Raw genomic sequence first — 19169 nt, 5'->3', positions numbered from 1 at the left:
CTAGTTTCAGGTACAAGATCTGTCAGGCAACTCAACTATTGGCCTTCAAACCTGAACTGGGGCTTCCATAACCATGAATAAAATCTTCGTCCTTTTGATCTTGAGCTCTATGGTAACTACAGGTAAGAAATACTTATGGCATAAAACTGTATTTGTTTTTTTAATTTGTGTTGTGCCATTGTACTAAATGTTTGTACTCTATTTATAAGTGGAAGCTACAGAGTGCTGTATGTAAATCCTAACAATTGACTGGTCTTATTTACTCCAAATGTGTCTGTTAGCCCCGGTTCACATTGGTGCGATTTGAAAATTGCCAGCAATGGCACCGTCCTAATCGGTGCAACGTTGCATTTGTGGTCCCACACCGATTTCTAAAAGTAGTTTCTGTACTACTTTTTGCAATTTTGACACGCGGGAGTGAAATTTTGCGAGTTCAGCTGAATTAGCACGGATTCATTCTCGCCGCTCAGTGTGAACCTGGGCTTAAATATATAATTGAAAGCATTTTGATAAAACTACTTATAAAATACAATAGAATACCCATTGATTCTGCCAGAGATACAAAGCTGATAATTAATATTTCACAAGGTCAGTTATTGAAAAAGAAGTTTGTTGATAAGCGATATAACCCTGAACTTATAGAGAGGGTCCACCAAAATTGTCTCACTGGTCCATCCAGGGCTAACAATAAAGACACATGGCCCCAGATGGATGTTAAAAGAGAAATATGGGTTTAAAAAATAAAAATAAAAAATCCATACTCACTTGGGTGGATGCATCATTGGTCGAATGCTGTATCTGTCCCCCTCCAGCTCTGAGACCAAGAACTGAGCGACCAAACACTACTTTAGCAAGCTTTAGAATGAACTGCACTCCTATGATCCATAGGCGAAGGACAGCCAAAAAAAGCTTTGGGTATACTTCTCAAGATTGCATAACATGTAGAACAGAAGGCGTAGTCTATGCCCTCCAGTGCCCATGCCAGATCCAATAAATTGGACAGATGAAATGACCAATGTGGAAGAGAATTAGGGAACATATCCAAAAAGGTTACCCTAAGCATAGCATCTCAAACCATGATGCAACTCTTTACAATAAATAAACACCCCTCCTCCGTAATTTTTTTGGGAAATTTAAAAATATTACCGCCATTGAAGGAGAAGTAATAAAATGACCACCCTCTTTTTGGATACATACTGTATGCTAGGCCACAATATTGAATTTGACATTAACTGTTTTATCAGTAATTATTAGCTAAGGTTATATAAATATATATGTATCATGTGCTGTGTCTACTCAAAAAAATTCAGGCAACTATTTGCATCAGCTTTTTAAGTGCTGTCAACTAAACTTAATTTTGTCTGACTCATTACACTTTTTTAACTTTGCTGTTTTAAGTAAAGCCAACTAATTTTCTTTCAGTTTATAGACCATAGGGCCAGATTCAGAAAGACTTACGCTGGCGTATCTACATGTAATCCCCATGTAAATGCACAGCCATGCATTTACATGGGGTCACGACTCATTTTAATACAACACGCCCACTACCTGCCTACTTTGAATTAGGTGGGCTTACGCCGGCCTATTTACATTACGCTGGTGTAAATATGGGAGCAAGTGCTTTGTGAATACTCACCTTGTCTCTCAATGTTACGTCGGCGTAGCGCATATGAGATGCGCTACGCCTGCACAAAGATACGACAATGTACCTGAATCTGGCCCAGGGTATATAGGTCAGCATACAGATAGGGTATATAGCACTGACAGCACCCCCCAGCCCCCCACGGGAGGTCAGGCACTTACCGGGCTGTGGTGTCCACTTCTTCTGTGTCTCCGCCAGTGCAGGCAGCATGCAGCAGTGGCGGTGGAGGTGCCCGCTCCTCATGCTTCCTCTGCTCTGTTTCTCATTTTCCGCCAAAGCCCTAGGCATCCAATAGGATTGCCTGGTGCTTTGGCCAATTGGAAAACAGGTCTCACTGACCTGCCTCCTCACTGGTGGGGAGAAACTTTAGTGTGAAAATGGCGAAAATTAATTTGCTATGGTCACACAATTGGGTGGGATCAGGGCACTCTCTGCACCCAGAGCCCACCCCTTTTTCAAGCCTTTTAGAGCCACACCATAGGAATCCATGCACCTGGCGTCCTGAAAGGGGCCATGCGCATGGATAGAAAGGCAGGGATAGGGGGGCGGCATCAGGCATTTAAGTGGCAGCGCTCCCGTGAACCATTAATGCACAGGCCGTCACTACCTTTAATGATTTATAGGCTATATATTTTATATGCATTTTTAGATGTTACTTTATATATTTGGTGCTGTATAGTTCAGTTAGTATTGTATACCATTGTGTTATATTCCTTTATTCACAATCTTCTCTTTTTATTAAGTTTGGTGGTATGCTGGGGCTTGTAGTCTACTTTGTAAATATCATTACAGTGATACTAAAAGCACAGAGTTTAGTTTACCTTTTTCCTAATTGATATACAGCTGTCACATGACCCAGAAATTTCCCAGCCTGTGTGCAGGAAAACATAAGCAGGGTGAGCTTCTAGTCCTCTGCTGCTGATCACATGTTTAAAATAAAAAAACAGCCTTGGAATACAGAGTAAAAAAAAATATATATCAATAAACTGTTATACATTGTAATACAATTATATATTTGAAATTAAATCTTCATTATACTGGCAATAACATGGTGTGGGCGGATTTCTGCCAGTCGCAGGCTGCGTCACGCCTCTCTAGTCTGTGTCTTAGAATAAGAGGGAGCTGAAGCTTCCATCAATCTACATGTGATATCTCTCCCCCATTGTGTTTTTGGACATGGAGGAGGAGGAAAGGAGTGGGCTGTCATTTACCACTGTGTATATGCCCACATGTGACTGAAATGGGCTGCTCAGATGTGATAGGGAGGAAATGCTCAGCATTTCTAAACTCACTGATGACTGAGCATGTGCAGAGCTGCCAACACTGCTCTGCAAAATCCATAGCTGAATTGGTGACATGAACAGAAGGTGGAGATAGAGAGCAGCAGGATTAACCAGTTTTTCTTTTTTTTCAGAATACAGAAAACTAATCTCATAGGGGTTTATTTACTAAAGCTAGAAAGGGCAAAAATTGTCACAATTCTGCAGAGAAACCAATCAGCTTCCAGATTTTATTGCTAAAGCTTAATTAAACAAGCTGAGGTCAGAAGCTGATTGGTTTCTCTGCAGATTTGTAACACATTTTGCCCTCTCAAGCTTTAGTAAATAAACCCCATAGCAGAGCTGCACGATTAATCGTCAAGAATTGTTACCGCGATTTTTTCCCTGTTGCGATCTTGACAAAGGGTTTCCCGATCTTCCTGATCTTTGGTATGTAGAGAATTTTCTCTCTGCTCTCAGCCATCGAAAATCAAAGTCTGGGCAGTCTGCCAAGTTTTAAAACATTTTGCTTTTATGTCCTTATTTCTTCTGAGAAATCTTCACTTCCTGTTCTTCTGTCTATAACTCACCACCGAAATGCGAGGCTTTCTCCCTGGTGTGGAGAAAGCCTCTTGAGGGGGGAGGGGGCGAGCATGAGTGTCAGGACGCCCACTAACACACAGCTCCTTTCTATATCTGCAAAGTAGAGAGTGTCCTGACTTGCCTGATCGCCCCCTCCCCCCTCAAGAGGCTTTCTCCACACCAGGAAGAGAGCCTCGCATTACTGTGTGGAGTTACAGACAGAAGAACAGGAAGTGAGGAATTCTCAGAAGAAATAAGGACATTTAAAAGCAAAATGGAAGGATGAGGTAAGTGAAGGAGGACTGCACTAAGGTAAAGGAAGCTATTTAGGGGAACATTTTTTTTCCGTTACAACCCCTTTAAGTCTAAAAATGTTATCAATTTGTCTTTTCAGTGCATTTTCATTTTTTGACTAGCTGACCCAGTTGGATGTGGTCCGCCTTTAGTTTGGTGGTATTTTGGTTTGGTAGACATGTTTGGTTCCACTCCTGCATTTCTTTTGTTTTTCCAGTGCTCTTTTTTGCCAGACCAACTATAGGTAGGGGCGGGTTTAGGAGATAACCTACCCCCTATCTATTGATTAGCACGCCTGTGCTCCTTTTTAGGAGACTTTAAAATTCATAGTTAGGACTGCAACACACAGAGTGCCTTGACGTTGGCCTGCAGCTTACTACAGGCATTTGCAAATACATGCAACTAAACCTCTGTAACTAGACAGATTAATTTGGATTAGTGCTTTTTTGGTTGGTAACTTTAAAGCGGGGGTTCACCCTTAGAGGGCACTTTTCCCCCTTAGATTCCTGCTCGTTTTTACTAGGGGAATCAGCTATTTATTTTAAAATATGTGCAGTACTTACCCGTTTACGAGATGCATCCTCTCCGTCGCTTCCGGGTATGGGCTTCGGGAATGGGCGTTCCTTCTTGATTGACAGGCTTCCGAGATGCTTCCGACGGTCGCATCCATCGCGTCACGATTTTCCGAAAGAAGCCGAACGTCGGTGCGCAGGCGCAGTATAGAGCCGCACCGACGTTCGGCTTCTTTCGGCTACTCGTGACGCGATGGATGCGACCGTCGGAAGCCTCTCGGAAGACTGTCAATCAAGAAGGAACGCCCGCTCCCGAAGACCCATACCCGGAAGCGACGGAAGAAGATGCAGCTCGAAAACGGGTAAGTACTGCTCATATTTTAATACAAATAGCCGATTCCCCTAGACCGAACGAGCAGGAAGCTAAGGGGAGAATTTTTTTTTTTTTTAAAATGGGTGAACTCCCGCTTTAAGCCTGGCTATTATTGAAACATTTTTTATATTCCATATATATATATTTAATCGCATACTGCTAAAAACGCATCTCATTTGAAGTCCCAAAACCTCCCCCCCTTTTATTTATTTGTTTTTTTCAAGTTAAAATATTTTTTTTTATATAGAAAATTACTTAGAACCCCCAGACATTATATATATTTATATATTGTTTTTCTAGTAGAGACCCTAGAGAATAAAATGGTGGTTGTTGTAATATTTTATGTTGCACTGTATTTGTGCAGCAGTCTTTCAAATATATATATTTTTTTTAAATTACTTTAATGAATAATAATAATAATAATAATAATAAAAACAAAAAAATAACCAGTAAAGTTAGCCCAAATTATTTTGTATAATGTGTAATATTTTACGCCACGAGAATCATGAGAAAATCGTGATCTTTATTCTAAGCAAAAAAAATGTGATTTTGGCCAGAATCATGCAGCTCTACCCCATAGTGATTGGGTGAGTGAACAGCGTGTAATACACCATTTATTGAAAGTTTTTTTTTATGATGTGGGTTTAGGGACACTTTAGGTCCCACTTGCAGTGCTCTCCCACTCTGCTCCTCTCACTGAAGCTGTGGTTCTAAACTGGCATATTCTCTTTTGGGCAGGCTTGGCAAAGGGTTGCTCCTGAAACATGTTGCCACCCGCTCTTTCCGGAGACTGTGCTATGCCAGGTCCATGCAGTGCCGTGAACACCGCCAGCTGTCATCCTCCATAGCGGGGTTAAGCATGGCTTACTGATTTCAGTGACTCTCTTAATTTTACCAGATCAGAGCTGCACCCATGACACAGTTTTTGATAAGCAGCCAGAGGGACAAAAGGAGGGAGGTAGTAGTTAGGGGAGGAGAAGCGACAGTTACGTGAACTGATAACTTTGCCCTGAATGGGAAAATCACTGGATTTTTACTTTACTTGTTGACATCATGTTGCCTATTTGCATTTCAGGGCATCTCACAACGTGCAAAAGGTGTTGGGATCTTGACTCAACTGAATGCTCCACAGAAAAGGAGATTCAATGTGATGGATCCAAGTGCATGATGCTGTCAGAATACTGCAATGTCAGTAAGTATGGGTTGTGTTCTTGTGTTGCATCTATTACCAGAGAACCATCATTTATATCAGTGGCACCTCTCTTTACTGGGAAGAAGGTAAAATTGTTAGCATCAGTAATGCGAGGCTTTCTCCCTGGTGTGGAGTGTCATGCTTGACCCCTCCCTTGGACTACAGGAGAGTCAGGACGCCCACTAACACACAGCTCCATTCTCTATCTGCAACGTAGAGAGCGTCCTGACTCTCCTGTAGTCCAAGGGAGGGGGCGAGCACGACACTCCACACCAGGGAGAAAGCCTCCCATTACTGTGTGGAGTTACAGACAGAAGAACAGGAAGTGAGGATTTCTCAGAAGAAAAAAGGACATTTAAAGCAAAATGGAAGGATGAGGTAAGTGAAGGAGGACTACACTAAGGGAAAGGAAGCTATTTAGGGGGAAAAAATTACCTTTACAACCCCTTTAATCTACCATTTTAGCCCCATATACCCTAACCTTAACCTTCACCCTAACCACTAAGCTGGAGAACTCCGGCTGCAGCAGCTGATCGGTGTATTTAGGCAACAACACAATAGTCCCGACAGGTGGAATTCCTTCAGGAGAATTCTATCTTTTATTTCGGCCTTTCAGGCTGACAAAAATACCAACAGTGTACGGCCAACTTTGGACTGATCTAACCCGTGACTATATCCCAAAGGCTGGATTAGCACTTGCAGCAGCTTACTTACCTTATCCAGTCTCACTTTTTTTGTCCTTCTAAATGCAAAAATAACACTTACCGTATTTATCGGGGTATACCGCGCGCCGGCATATAATGCGCACCCCAAGCTGAGAAGGGAAGTTTTGGAAAAAACTTACTTTTTGGATGATCAGCCTTGTCAGTGTCCGTCTGCTGTCTGCTGTCTGCGTCCATCGGCGCCCTTGTCCGGCATCCGTCTGCGGCCTTGCGCGGGGTCTGTCCAGCCTTGTCGGTTTCTGTCTGCTGTCTTGCCTGGCATCCATCGGCGGCCTTGTCCAGCGTTCGTCTGCAGCCTTGCGCGGGGTCCGTCCAGCCTTGTCAGTGTCCGTCGCGTCCATCTGCCGGGGGTTGCAGCGTTGAATTTGGCGCCTCAGTCGAGCTGTGCAGAGCCGGATTTCTGGTGTGTTCGGCTTCTCTCGGCACCTCTCGCGTGGCTGCGGGCGGAGCCGAGCGTGGCCGAGCCGAGTGCGCAGTACACTCGGCTCGGTCTTTGTTGGGCTTTGTCGGCAGCGCTCAGAGACAGCGAGGATCGGCTGTCTCTGAGGAGGATATTGCGCACCCACGATTTTCCCCTGATTTTAGGGGAAAATAGTGCACGGTATACGCCGATAAATACGGTAATTAAAAGTGAGGATCCCAAAAAGCATTGTACAAACAAATGTCTTGAACTGGTAATTTCTTGTAAGACAAATGTCTACTTTCATGCCTTGTGCTATTTTTTTCCCAGACAATGTGATTTATAATAGCGTCAGAAAAATGTGTGCAATAGAGACATTGTGTAATAATTGCTTCACTGCGTCAACAAACCATGGCTTAAACCTCCGAATCCGTGGTGAATGTGGGGAAGGAGACAACAGCAACGCTGGGTTTAAGCATAACGGTGAGTTTATTTATCTATGTCTGTGAAAATAATTATAGTTTAGTTTTTCTTTCTCCTATTTTTTGAAGCAAAAAAGAAGTGCAGTAATTCAGCAAGCAACTGTAAGATTTAGGCCCGGATTCACGTAGGAGAGCGCATCTTTGTGCGGGCGTAACGTATCCTATTTACGCTACGCCTCCGCAACTTTGACAGGCAAGTGCCGTATTCTCAAAGCAAAGTTGCGGCGGCGTAGCGTAAATAGGCCGGTGACTTGTCCGCAATGTTCCACTATGGGGGAAGTTCCTTCACTGACTGCGCAGGCGCAAACTTCCCGCCGGAAATCTCCGAACCTCGCCCGGCATCCAGGCTCATTCTTTAACATCCCCGTGGATTGGAGGATGTTAAAAAAAGAGCCAGGAGGCCGAGCGAGCGAAGCGAGCCGTCCGAGCGCAGCGAGGACGTGACGCCCACTGGCCACTTTCCTCTAAGTCCACGTCGCCCTGAATGCCGGCCGCCGTTCGGGGATTTCCGTCAGCAAGTTTGCACCTGCGCAGTGCTTGAAGGAACTTTCCCGATAGCTGGAACCATCTCTGCGCATCAGTTCGCGCATGCGCTGGAACTTCCATGATACATGGAACCAGCACGGCAGATCACCGGCGTAAGCCCGCCTAATTCAAATGTGGAAGATGTGGGCGTGTGTTATGTAAATTTATTGTGACCCCACGTAAATGACGCTTTTTACAAACGGCGCATGCGCCGTCCATGAAAGTATCCCAGTGTGCATGCTCCAAATTAACCTGCAAGAAGCCAATGCTTTCGACGTGAATGTAAATGACGCCCAGCCCTATTCGCGAACGACTTACGCAAACGACGTAAAACGTGAAAAATTTGATGCTGTTCCGACATCCATACCTAACAATGGTACGCCTCATCTACGCCTCATATAGCAGGGGTAACTTTACGCCGGAAAAAGCCTAACGTAAACGGCGTATCTGTACTGCGTCGGCCGGGCGTACGTTCATGAATAGGCGTATCTTGCTGATTTACATATTTCTAGGCGTAAATCAGCGTACACGCCCCTAGCGGCCAGCGTAAATATGCAGTTAAGATACGACGGCGTAGGAGACTTACGCTGGTCGTATCTTAGAGAAATTTTGACGTATCTGATTCTTTGAATCAGGCGCCAAGGTACGACGCCTCACACTCAGAGATACGACGGCGTATCTCCTACGTGAATCCGGGCCTTAAAGTGTATTTAAAGCTCCTTTTGTCTTATCATTTTGGATAGCGTAAGCAACGGTTAAATTTTATCTGTGTGCCATTGAGATTTCACTTCACTTCCTGTGCTGAAGACACAACAGGAAGTGGAAATCTCTTTTTAGACAGTTGTCTCCACAACAGGCTCCCTTATTGGATGATTTCACATTCTTTCCCGTTCTGGTGGCAACATATGCATAGCTCTCAACTGTCCCTGATTTCGGGGGACTGTCCCTGATTTGGAACAATGTTCCTCTGTCCCTCCTTCCTTCTCATATGTCCCTCATTTTGGTCTGATCTATATAGTTGTATTTAAAATTCCCTTTTTTTTTTTTTAAAGTGCTAAACCTTTAATCCAATTTTTAAATTGCTGAATTTGTACATTTTAATAGCCAATATAAAGAAATAGTAGTGGTAAAAAAAAAAGCCCTCGTAGATTTAATTACCCTCTTCTTTTAGTTGATTCTCCTTTAACCGGTTCCCGACCGGCTCCTGTAGATATATGTCGGCAGAATGGCACGGCTGGGCAAAGTGACGTATATATACGTCACTTTGAAATTCCCGCTGTGCGGATGCGTGCGCCCCTGCCGCGAGCTCCGTGACCGTGCCCGCGAACTCGATGGGCACCGGTGTCCCACGATCGGGTCACAGAGCTGCAGAACGGGGAGAGGCAAGTGTAAACATGCATCTCCCTGTTCTGCCTAGTGACACTGTCACTGATTGTCTGTTCCCTGTGATCGGGAACAGCAATCAGTGACGTGTCACATGTAGCCACGCACCCTAACAGTAAGAATCCCTCCTTAGGGCATACTTAACTACTTCAGCGCCACCTAGTGGTTAACCCCTTCGCTGCCAGTGTCATTTTTACAGTAAGCAGTGCATTTTTATAGCACTGATCGCTGTAAAAATGACAATGGTCCCAAAAATGTGTCAAAAGTGTCCACCATAATGTCGCAGTCAGGATAAAAATCGATGATCGCCGCCATTACTAGTAAAAAAAAATAATTAATAAAAATGCCATAAAACTATCCCCTATTTTGTAGACGCTAAAACTTTTGCGCAAACCAATCAATAAACATTTATTGCGATTTTTTTTAATACATATGAAGAAGAATAAGTATTGGCCTTAATTGAGCAAAACAATTTTTTTTATATATTTTTTGGGGATATTTATTATAGCAAAAAGTTAAAAATATTGCTTTTTTTTCAAAGTTGTCGCTCTATTTTTGTTTATAGCGCAAAAAATAAAAACCGCAGAGGTGATCAAATACCACCAAAAGAAAGCTCTATTTGTGGGGAAAAAAGGACGTCAATTTTTGTTTGGGAGCCACGTCGCACGACCTCGCAATTGTCAGTTTAAGCGAATCGCAAAAAATGCTCTGGTCTTCGGCCAGCGAATTGGTCCAGGGCTGAAGTGGTTAAGGGGGTGTGGCAGGAGGTGTATCCTATGCCTGCATACGTTTGTTAGTAGGTGTCCCTCATTCCTATCTTAGGATAGATAGATAGATAGATAGATAGATAGATAGATAGATAGATAGATAGATAGATAGATAGATAGATAGATAGATAGATAGATAGATAGATAGATAGATAGATAGATAGATAGATAGATAGATAGATAGATAGATAGATAGATAGATAGATAGATAGATAGATAGCAAATGTATTATTAATATTTTTATTTTTTTCAGCACTATGTTGTGATAAAATGCCACTAAACAACTTTATGTGTCCAAGCTGCTATGTGAATACATCTACTGATGGCTGCGAAAGCAATGAAATGGTTTTGTGCCGTGGGAACGAATTTGAGTGTGTGAAGTATAGGTCAATTGTTCAGCTGTCCGGTATGTATCTATCTCAATTATAATTCTATTGTGATTACCAAATATATATGGAGTGATTTACTCCATTTTGAAGACATTTTGATTCACTTTGAGAGTTATGCCCCGTACACACGATTGGATTTTCCGCCAGCAAAAGTCTGATGTGAGCTTTTGAATGGAAATTCCGACCGTGTGTATGCTCCAGACTTTTGCTGTCGGAATTTCCACCAACAAAAGATTGAGAGCTGGTTCACAATTTTTCTGACGGAAATTCCGATCGTCTGTGGCAATTCCGAAGCGCAAAATTCTGATCCATGCTCTAAAACAATTCGACGCATGCTCGGAAGCATTAAACTTAATTTTCCTGACGCATTCATGGCAGCACACACTGGGTTGTGACTCCGCCCCCACAACCTGACAGGATTGGTTAGCTATAAATTTGAAGGGGAGACGCCCCGCACCATTCTCTTTTTTTATCCTCACCTGACAGATTGGACAAACAAGCAAGAAGCATGCCTCTTACCGCAGATCGCCCCAGCAGGTTCAGCCTCTCCTGTTTGGAAGTCCCTCCTGTACAGTCTCTAAATGAGCTTTATGGTGGGAACCCCCGTTCTGGTGGTCTCAGGGGCTCTGGAATTATACTGGCATCTGTAGCAAGCTTTAAAGAAGCTTCAAATCTCGCAGTGGCCCCCACTTTTCGCTCTGTCTTTCCTTCCAGTGCAGTGTGTGCTTCCACAAAGGTATTTGTATCATTACATTTGCCACCTAAGGTTAGTCCGTTTTGTACCTTTGCCTGCCTGTTGTTTTTTTCTCAGCTCTGCTGAGCCCTGTGGTTCCTCTGACACCCCATACTCTCGGGGTCACCGCCGCGTACCCCTCAGCGCTCTGCGCATGCACGCAGCTCAGTGATGATGCCGCCGGTCTCCTCTGCCCTCTTCCAGATGGCGGCGCCGTTTAAAAAAAAAAAAAGGAAACACTCCTATCGCTCTGTAGTTCTGGCTGCAGTCCTGCTGCTCTGCTCTACTCAGAGTGAAGATTGCACCAGGTGTGTGCAGGCTCGTCCCAGTTCAGCCTGGGCCAATTGATTACACAAAAAAAAAAAAAAAAAATAGGAACAAATAGGATAGAAGATATAATACATTTATATATTAATTTATAACATATTATAGGAGAAAGTATATCCATAATTAAACAATTAATATAATCCAAAAAATAAAAAATAAAATAAGGATAGATATATGTATATAAATCATTATATTTAATAAATAGAAATGTTGGGGGGGAGGGACATATTGTAATGTTTTCCCTTCTCTCTTTTTTCCCACCTTTCCGGGCTGTCTCCCTGCTATCCTCATGGGGGCCACTGCCCTCGCAGACCACCATCAGCTGACCAGGTATAGAGGCCGTCCAGAAGGTGGTAAGTAGAGAAGAGACAAAAAAGAGAGCTTGGCCACTGACGCTACAGTTTTGGTAGCCCTATCGGGTCAAAAGACGCAAGTTTGCGGCACAGAGGGAGATTCTAGCCATGCTTCCGGCAGAAGGCGCAAGAAGTCACTCAAGGTTACCCTCTTGCTTTCTTCAATCAAGGCATAGCCGATCGCGTCACAGCCACTCCTGTCATAGTCGGTCCCACCGCAGACAATTACCTTCATCCCAGATGGAGCTATCTTACCCGCACCACAGCAAATGTTTGCCAAATATGCGGGGCGCCAGCCTTGCCAGGGGAATTGGCCTGCCGCTCGTGCTTCATTGAAGTAACCAAGGATTCAGAGGCCAGAGTATATACTGAGCTCCTAGGAGAATCGCACAGGGATCAATTGTGGGCGATCCTTCCCCAAGCACATTGCCCAGCACCCGGCCGTTACGCCAGGCTGCAAAAACCCTCTCTAAGAATGAGGAGTGTGAGCAGGCGTCGGACTGTCTCTTCTTTAGTTGAACCATTTGCCCATTCAGTCGAGGAAGCGATCGGCTGGGAAGGGGTTATGGCAGAACCTCTGAAGGTTCAGAAATATTTCCTGGTGCTGAAAAGGGGGCCCTGAATCATTTCCCTTCATCAAAGAGCTGGAAAACCTCATAAAGGATGAGTGGGGGAGATCGCATAAGCGGCCCAGTATGAGCAACAAGTTTGCAGATTGTACCCCTTGTGGGAGTCTAGGATCAATTCTTTGATCAATGCAACTACGGTCGATTCATCTTTAATGCGACTCGCTAGAGACGTTTCTCTACCGATTGAAGATGCAGTTACCATCCGGGACGTTCTTGATCGTAAAATCAATATAGAACTGAAGAAAGCCTGCTCCACGACAGGAGACGCTAGTAGGCCGGCTATCACCACGGCGGCAGTAGCTAAAACTATCGCTGCATGGGCGGCTAACATTGAGAATTCCATTCTAGAAGGAGCCGACCAGGGGAAGATATTCTCCTCCCTGCAGGGAAATTAAGTTGGCTTACGGCTCCTGAGGGGGCGACTTCATGACTGGGAAGAGCCTTATGGCTGAGACCCTGGATAGCGGAGACAGCATCAAAATCTACTGGTGCAAAACTCCATATGGCGGCTCAAGTGTATTTGGCACAAAGATGGACTTGGTCATCTCCAAGGTTACCGGGGGAAAATCCGGGCTGATTCCCTCCGATAGGAGACCAGAGCCCCAGAAGGGCCCCGCTTACAGACGCGATCTTCCTGTCAAGTACAGGGATGCTAGATCCTACCGTCCCGGCAGGAAATTTAGGAGGGACTGGAAGACTCGACCCTCCATGTATTTACAGTAAGCCAAGGCTATCACAGCCGGGGAACAGCAGAAGTCCTTTTTGAGGGTCCGTCTGCCCACCCAGCTCAGGTGGGCACCAGACTCAAGAGATTCGCTCGGATATGGGCAACTCGTATAACAGATTCATGGACACTATCCTCTATCAAGACCGGTCACAATTGGAAATTCATGGGCACATTGCCAGGGAACACATTCCAGCCTACCAAGTACCTCCACACCAGAAAGAGAGGGGGTTTTATTCCCCTTTATTTCTGGTACAAAAAAAAAAAAACAGGGGATCTACGTCCAGTCCTGGACCTAAAGAGGTTCAACAGACGATCAAAATAGAGGCCCTCAGATTGGAAAAGCCTTCAGTCCATTTTGTTGACAGTGGACGTGGGAGACTGGATGCTATCTCCTAGATTTTTCGGACGTTTACCTTCACGTCCCGATCATCCCGCCTTCCAGAGGTCCCTTCGGTTCTCAATCTATCAATCTCATTTCCAATTTTGGTGCCCCCCATTCGGCATCGCCTCAGCACCCAGAGCATTCAGCAAGTCAGGGTGTTCCTAGGGGCAGAATAATATACCAGGTTGTACCGGGTGCAACTCCCTCAAGAGAGGCTGAAGCCCTTACTCCAGAAGGTACAGAATCTGCTATCATCCAGACGTCTACTGTCAGAGCCTGCCTCAGTACCCGGGGGTCCATGTCAGCATCCATACCTTTGATACAGTGACCCCTGTGACACATGCAAGTCTTACAGAACTCCTTTCTCAGGCAGTGGAATGGAACGTCAATACTCCAAACCATTCACATCCCGAACTGGGTAAAGCAATTAGTATGGTGGTGGACACACCCGTCCAACCTCAGGGAGTCCATTCCAATAGTTCCCCCAAGTCCAGAAGTAGTAACATCGGACGCCAGCCAGGGGGGATGTGGTCCACACTATCTAGACCAAGTAGCCCAAGGACAGTGGCACTTTCGGGCTCAGGGCATAGTGTCAAATATTTTAGAGCTCAGAGCAGCCTTTCAGGCTCTCCTGGCCATTGCGCCTCTTCTAGAGGGGAAGAGTGTCCTGATCAGGATGGACAACAAGTAGCGGTGTCATGTATCCAGATACAGGGGGGCATCAGGAGTCGCACGCTTCAAGAGGAAGCTTGCCCATATTGGAAAGGGCACAAGTGCACCTGTTAGATCTATGGGCAGTGTACGTCCCGGCAACACAGAATTCGTTGGCCAACTACCTAAGCCGAGAGACACTTTCAAACAACGAATGGTCCCTGAACCAACAGGTATTCTCCATTCTTACGAAAACTTGTGGAATACCAGAAGTCGACCTAGCGGCCACGCCAAAGAACTCCAAGTGTCAGAGGTTCCTGTCCAGAGCCCACTTTCCATCAGCCGAAGGGACAAACTGCCTAGCTCTTCCATGGAGCTTCGAGCTGGGGTACATTTTTCTTCCAACTTCTCGGATTACAAGATTCCTGTCCCGACTTCGGAGGTCCTCAGCCACGGTTATTGTACTAATACCGTTACGACCGAGGAGGCCATGGTTTACGACCCTGCTACAACTAGGTACGCGGCCTCCAATACATCTTCCAGTAACCTGGGATCTCATACATCAGAGGCAATTCTTCCATCCAGCCCAGAGAAGCTGCATTTGCCAGCTCGGAAGTTGAGAGGGCTAGGTTAGGGGAACTAGGATACTCTCAGGAGGTAATATCAACCTTATTACAAGCTCTAAGGAGCTCCACTGATGTCACCTATACTAGGATCTGGGAGAGGTTCGTGTCGTCGCAGCAAAGAGATTGGAATCCCATCTCAAATTCTTGAATTTCTTCAGTCAGGGCTTAACAAGGGCCCGGGCCCGGGTACCCTGAAGGTGCAAGTATCCGCCCTTTCAGCATGACGGGTACTAGATGGGCTCTTCATCATCCGGTCACTCTGTTCCTCAGGGCCTGCGTAAGATCAGACCACCTAGGAGGCCAGCCTTTCCAACAGGGGATCTCTGTGTAGTACTCGAGGCCCTGTCCAATCCACCCTTTTCTCCATTCAACTTAGTCTCACCGTGGAACCTAGCTCTGAAGATGGCTTCCCGTATTGCGATCACCTCAGCTAAGAGGACGTCGGAGATACAAGCACTTATGGCTACGGAACCCCTATTTAGTGTTCTCCCCTGACAGAGTGGTTCTGAAGCCCTCAGACCATTTTTATCCAAGGGTAACTTCCTCCTTTCATTATAACCAGGACATCGTCCTTCCATCTTTTACTAATGAGAGGGGCGAGTCCCATGACTAGGATGTCAAGTCTACCATCTCCAGTTACTTCACAGCTACATCTCAGGAAGACGGATTCTGTCTTAATTATCCCACACGGGAGCAGACGAGGTCAGCCAGCTACCTCCCGTACCATTACCTCTTGGTTGTTAGTGCTATCGCGGAGACCTATTCCATCCAGCAACTTACGACTCCTAAAGAGCATTAGGGCTCATTCGACAGGGGCAGTGGCCACTTCTTGGGCAGCATTTTGCGGGATTTCACCGGAAACCATAGGCAGAGCAGCAACTTGGTCTTCCCAACACATCTTAATTTCTCACTACAGAGTGGATTCTGCTCTCCTGGCTACCGTCGACTTTGGCAGATCTGTTCTTAGAGCCAATTCCTCAGCGCTATAGAGAATAAATATTACTGTTTTCTTGCACCCTCCCGACTGGCGAGTTATTTCCCAGTGTGTGCTGCCATGAATGCGTCAGGAAAACGGAAAATTGTATACTCACCTTTCCGTAATTTTCCTTTCCTGACGCATCTTCATGGCAGCACACAGATGCCCGCCCTATTGTTTTATGATGATATATACAGAGAATGGTGCGGGGCGTCTCCCCTTCAAATTTATAGCTAACCAATCCTGTCAGGTTGTGGGGGCGGAGTCACAACCCAGTGTGTGCTGCCATGAAGATGCGTCAGGAAAGGAAAATTACGGAAAGGTGAGTATACAATTTTCCGTTTTCTCGGCTCGTCGTAGTGTTGTACATCACCGCGTTTTTGACGGTCGAAAGTTCAGAGAACTTTTGTGTGACCGTGTGTATGCAAGCTAAGCTTGAGCGGAATTCCGTCAGAAAAAACATCCAAGGTTTTTCCGACTGAAAATCCAATCGTGTGTACGGGGCATAAGAGCTGGTTCTCAATTTTTCTGACGAAAAAAATTCCTATCGGAAATTCCGATCATCTGTAGCAGTTCCGAAGCGCAAAATTCCGATGTATGCTTGGAAACAATTTGACGCATGCTCGGAAGCATTGAACTTAATTTTTTTGGCTTGTCGTAGTGTTGTACGTTACTTACTGTCTAAAGACAGGTATTTGCACCCACTTACGGTCACACAGTCTGTGGGTAGATTGCGGGCAGGACGTCAGCCCCCCCCCCCCCCCCGTTGTGTTCTGGGAAACACACGGCTCCCAGAACACAGCGGGGACCAGTGGGCACGGCGTAGCTCGACTCACGCATGCGCCGTAGGGAACCGGGCAGTGAATCCGCAATGATTCACCTCCTGGTTCCCTCACCGAGGAAGGCGGTGGGAGCAGTAGAGTGACGAGTGATTGCTCGTCCTCTGCTGCCGACGGCGCTGGAAGTGTCCTAATATTAAAGTCAACAGCTGCAGTATTTGTAGCTGCTGGCTTTAAGAGTTTAAATTCGTATGCAATCAGGCAGGCCCTTGCACTACATGGTTTTGGTAAACCTGAAGAGAAAAACCTGCAGAAAAACTGATAGGCCCGGCTTCACGTAGCACTTATGCCGACGTATCTACAGATACGCCGCGTAAGTGTAAATGTGCGCCGTCGTATCTATGCGCCGTGCCCATAGAACTAGATACGCCTGAAAATAGGCTTCCTACGACCGACGTAAGTTTCCTACGCCGTCGTATCCTGGGCGCATATTTACGCTGGCCGCAAGGGGTGCTCCCATTGATTTACGATTCGAATATGCAAATGAGTGAGATACGCCGATTCACGAACGTACTTGCGCCCGTCGCTGTAATATACGCGGCCCATCATTTGCATGGGGTCACGGTTCATTTAAATGGATCACGCCCACTTCCACCTACTTTGAATTAGGCCGGCTTATGCCGAAGAATTTACGTTACGCTGGTGCAATGTTGGGAGCAAGTGCTTTGTGAATACTCTGCTTGCCTCTCTGTGTTACGTCGGCGTAGCGTATATGAGATGGGCCACGCCGGCAGAAATATGCGCCGATGTATCTGAATCCGGCCCATAGTGTGTATGGGGCTTTTCTCCTTTATATTTACCCGGGGATCCTTCCAGTAACAAATCCCCTGTTTTAAGCCTCGTACACACGAACGGTTTTCTCGTCAAGAAACAGCAAGAAAAGCGTGTGTATACTTACCTGTTTCCATGGAAACCCGTGCATGCTCGAAATGACTTCGACCGAATGCGCGGTAGCTTCCAAGGCATAGGTAGGGTGAAGCAAGATAGCGGCGGCGGCATCGAATGTGATGAGCGCATGCTCGTCGTAGTCGATGACGTCACTGCGTTTGTGCCATTCAAAATAACAGGAGTTTCTTTTGAATCGTGCGTGTGTACACTCGGCCAGCAAGAGAATCTTGCCAGGAATCTTGTCAGGAAAATCAACGTTTTTTTCCTGACGAGAATCTGGCCCGTGTGTACAGGGCTTGGGGGTGACAAGGTTCAGAGCAAATCAAGTTTAGCAACATTCACTGTAGCCTTTTCTATTTAGAAGTATTATTTGGTAAAAATAAAATCTTATCTTGATTTGCAGATGGTAAGGCAGTACCAATGTCATTTCGAGGCTGCGTTACAAAAGGTGGTTGTAAAATTAAGTTTGGAGGCATACCCGGAGAAAAGGAATTAGAACCAAAGGAGTCGACGTGTACCCCTGCAATACCAGTTAATTCTGCTGGAAATAACTAACCCACCAAATCAGCTGCAAGCCAAGTCTGCGTCTTTGTTAGGACATTGACGCACGTGTAAAACGTCATAAGCTTTGGATGCTTTAGAAACAATGACAGCTGAAAACAGCACTGAGTTGTATCAAACAGTAGATGTGCTAAATGCATGTTAATAAAATCGTTAACTACTCATCTGTGTTACTTTGTTTTTTGAAAGACAATTTGCATTTGTCATTATTACTTGTGCACAGTAATTAGTATATGCCGGGGGTGTCCAAACTTTTTTCAAAGAGGGACACATTTCATGAAGTGAAAATGCGTGAGGGCCGACCATTTTGACTAAGTGTGTTCATCACTATACACTACCCATCAAGGATTCTCTTTTCTTTGTGGCTGGGTGTGGTGAAGAGGTGAGCTTGGATATATATTATTGGATTATTATTTGGTTATTAGGGGCCGGATTCAGATACATCGGCGCATATTTCTGCCGGCGTAGCGCATCTCATATGCGCTATGCCGATGTAACACAGAGAGACAAGCACAGTTTTCACAAAGCACTTGCTCCCAACGTTGCGCCGGCGTAACGTAAAATCGTAGGCGTAAGCCGGCCTAATTCAAAGTAGGTGGAAGTGGGCGCGAGCCATTTAAATGAAGCGTGACCCCATGCAAATGATGGGCCAAACGAACGGTGCATGCGCTGTCCCGTGGACGTATCCCAGTGCGCATGCTCAGAATCACGTCGAATATACTCCCTAAGATACGACGGCTCAATGCCTACGACGTGAACGTAACCTACGCCCAGCCCTATTCACGTACTACTACGTAAACGACGTAAAATACGACGGGCCATACCTTACCATGACTTAGGCCCCATACACACGATAGGATTTATCCGCGGATACGGTCCAGCGGACCGTTTCCGCGGATAAATCCTCTCGAGGATTTCAGCAGATTTTAATGCGATGGAGTGTACACACCATCGC

At 45.5% G+C, this 19169-nt stretch overlaps 1 protein-coding gene across 1 annotated transcript; it reads left to right on the top strand.

Annotated features, from left to right (window-relative positions):
• On the top strand, positions 1–18323 carry LOC120916012. The gene is made up of 5 exons (XM_040326862.1): positions 1–122; positions 5738–5854; positions 7307–7459; positions 10387–10539; positions 18057–18323. Exons 1-5 carry the CDS (start codon positions 74–76, stop codon positions 18206–18208), a joined length of 624 nt encoding a protein of 207 aa, XP_040182796.1. The 5' UTR covers positions 1–73; the 3' UTR covers positions 18209–18323.
• The last annotated feature ends 846 nt before the right edge of the window (positions 18324–19169 follow it).

The sequence above is a fragment of the Rana temporaria genome, chromosome 10, assembly GCF_905171775.1.
Source record: "Rana temporaria chromosome 10, aRanTem1.1, whole genome shotgun sequence".
In the NCBI taxonomy this organism is placed as follows: domain Eukaryota; kingdom Metazoa; phylum Chordata; class Amphibia; order Anura; family Ranidae; genus Rana; species Rana temporaria.
Note: the sequence above shows the minus strand (reverse complement) of the source record. Positions and strands in the feature narration are given on the sequence as shown.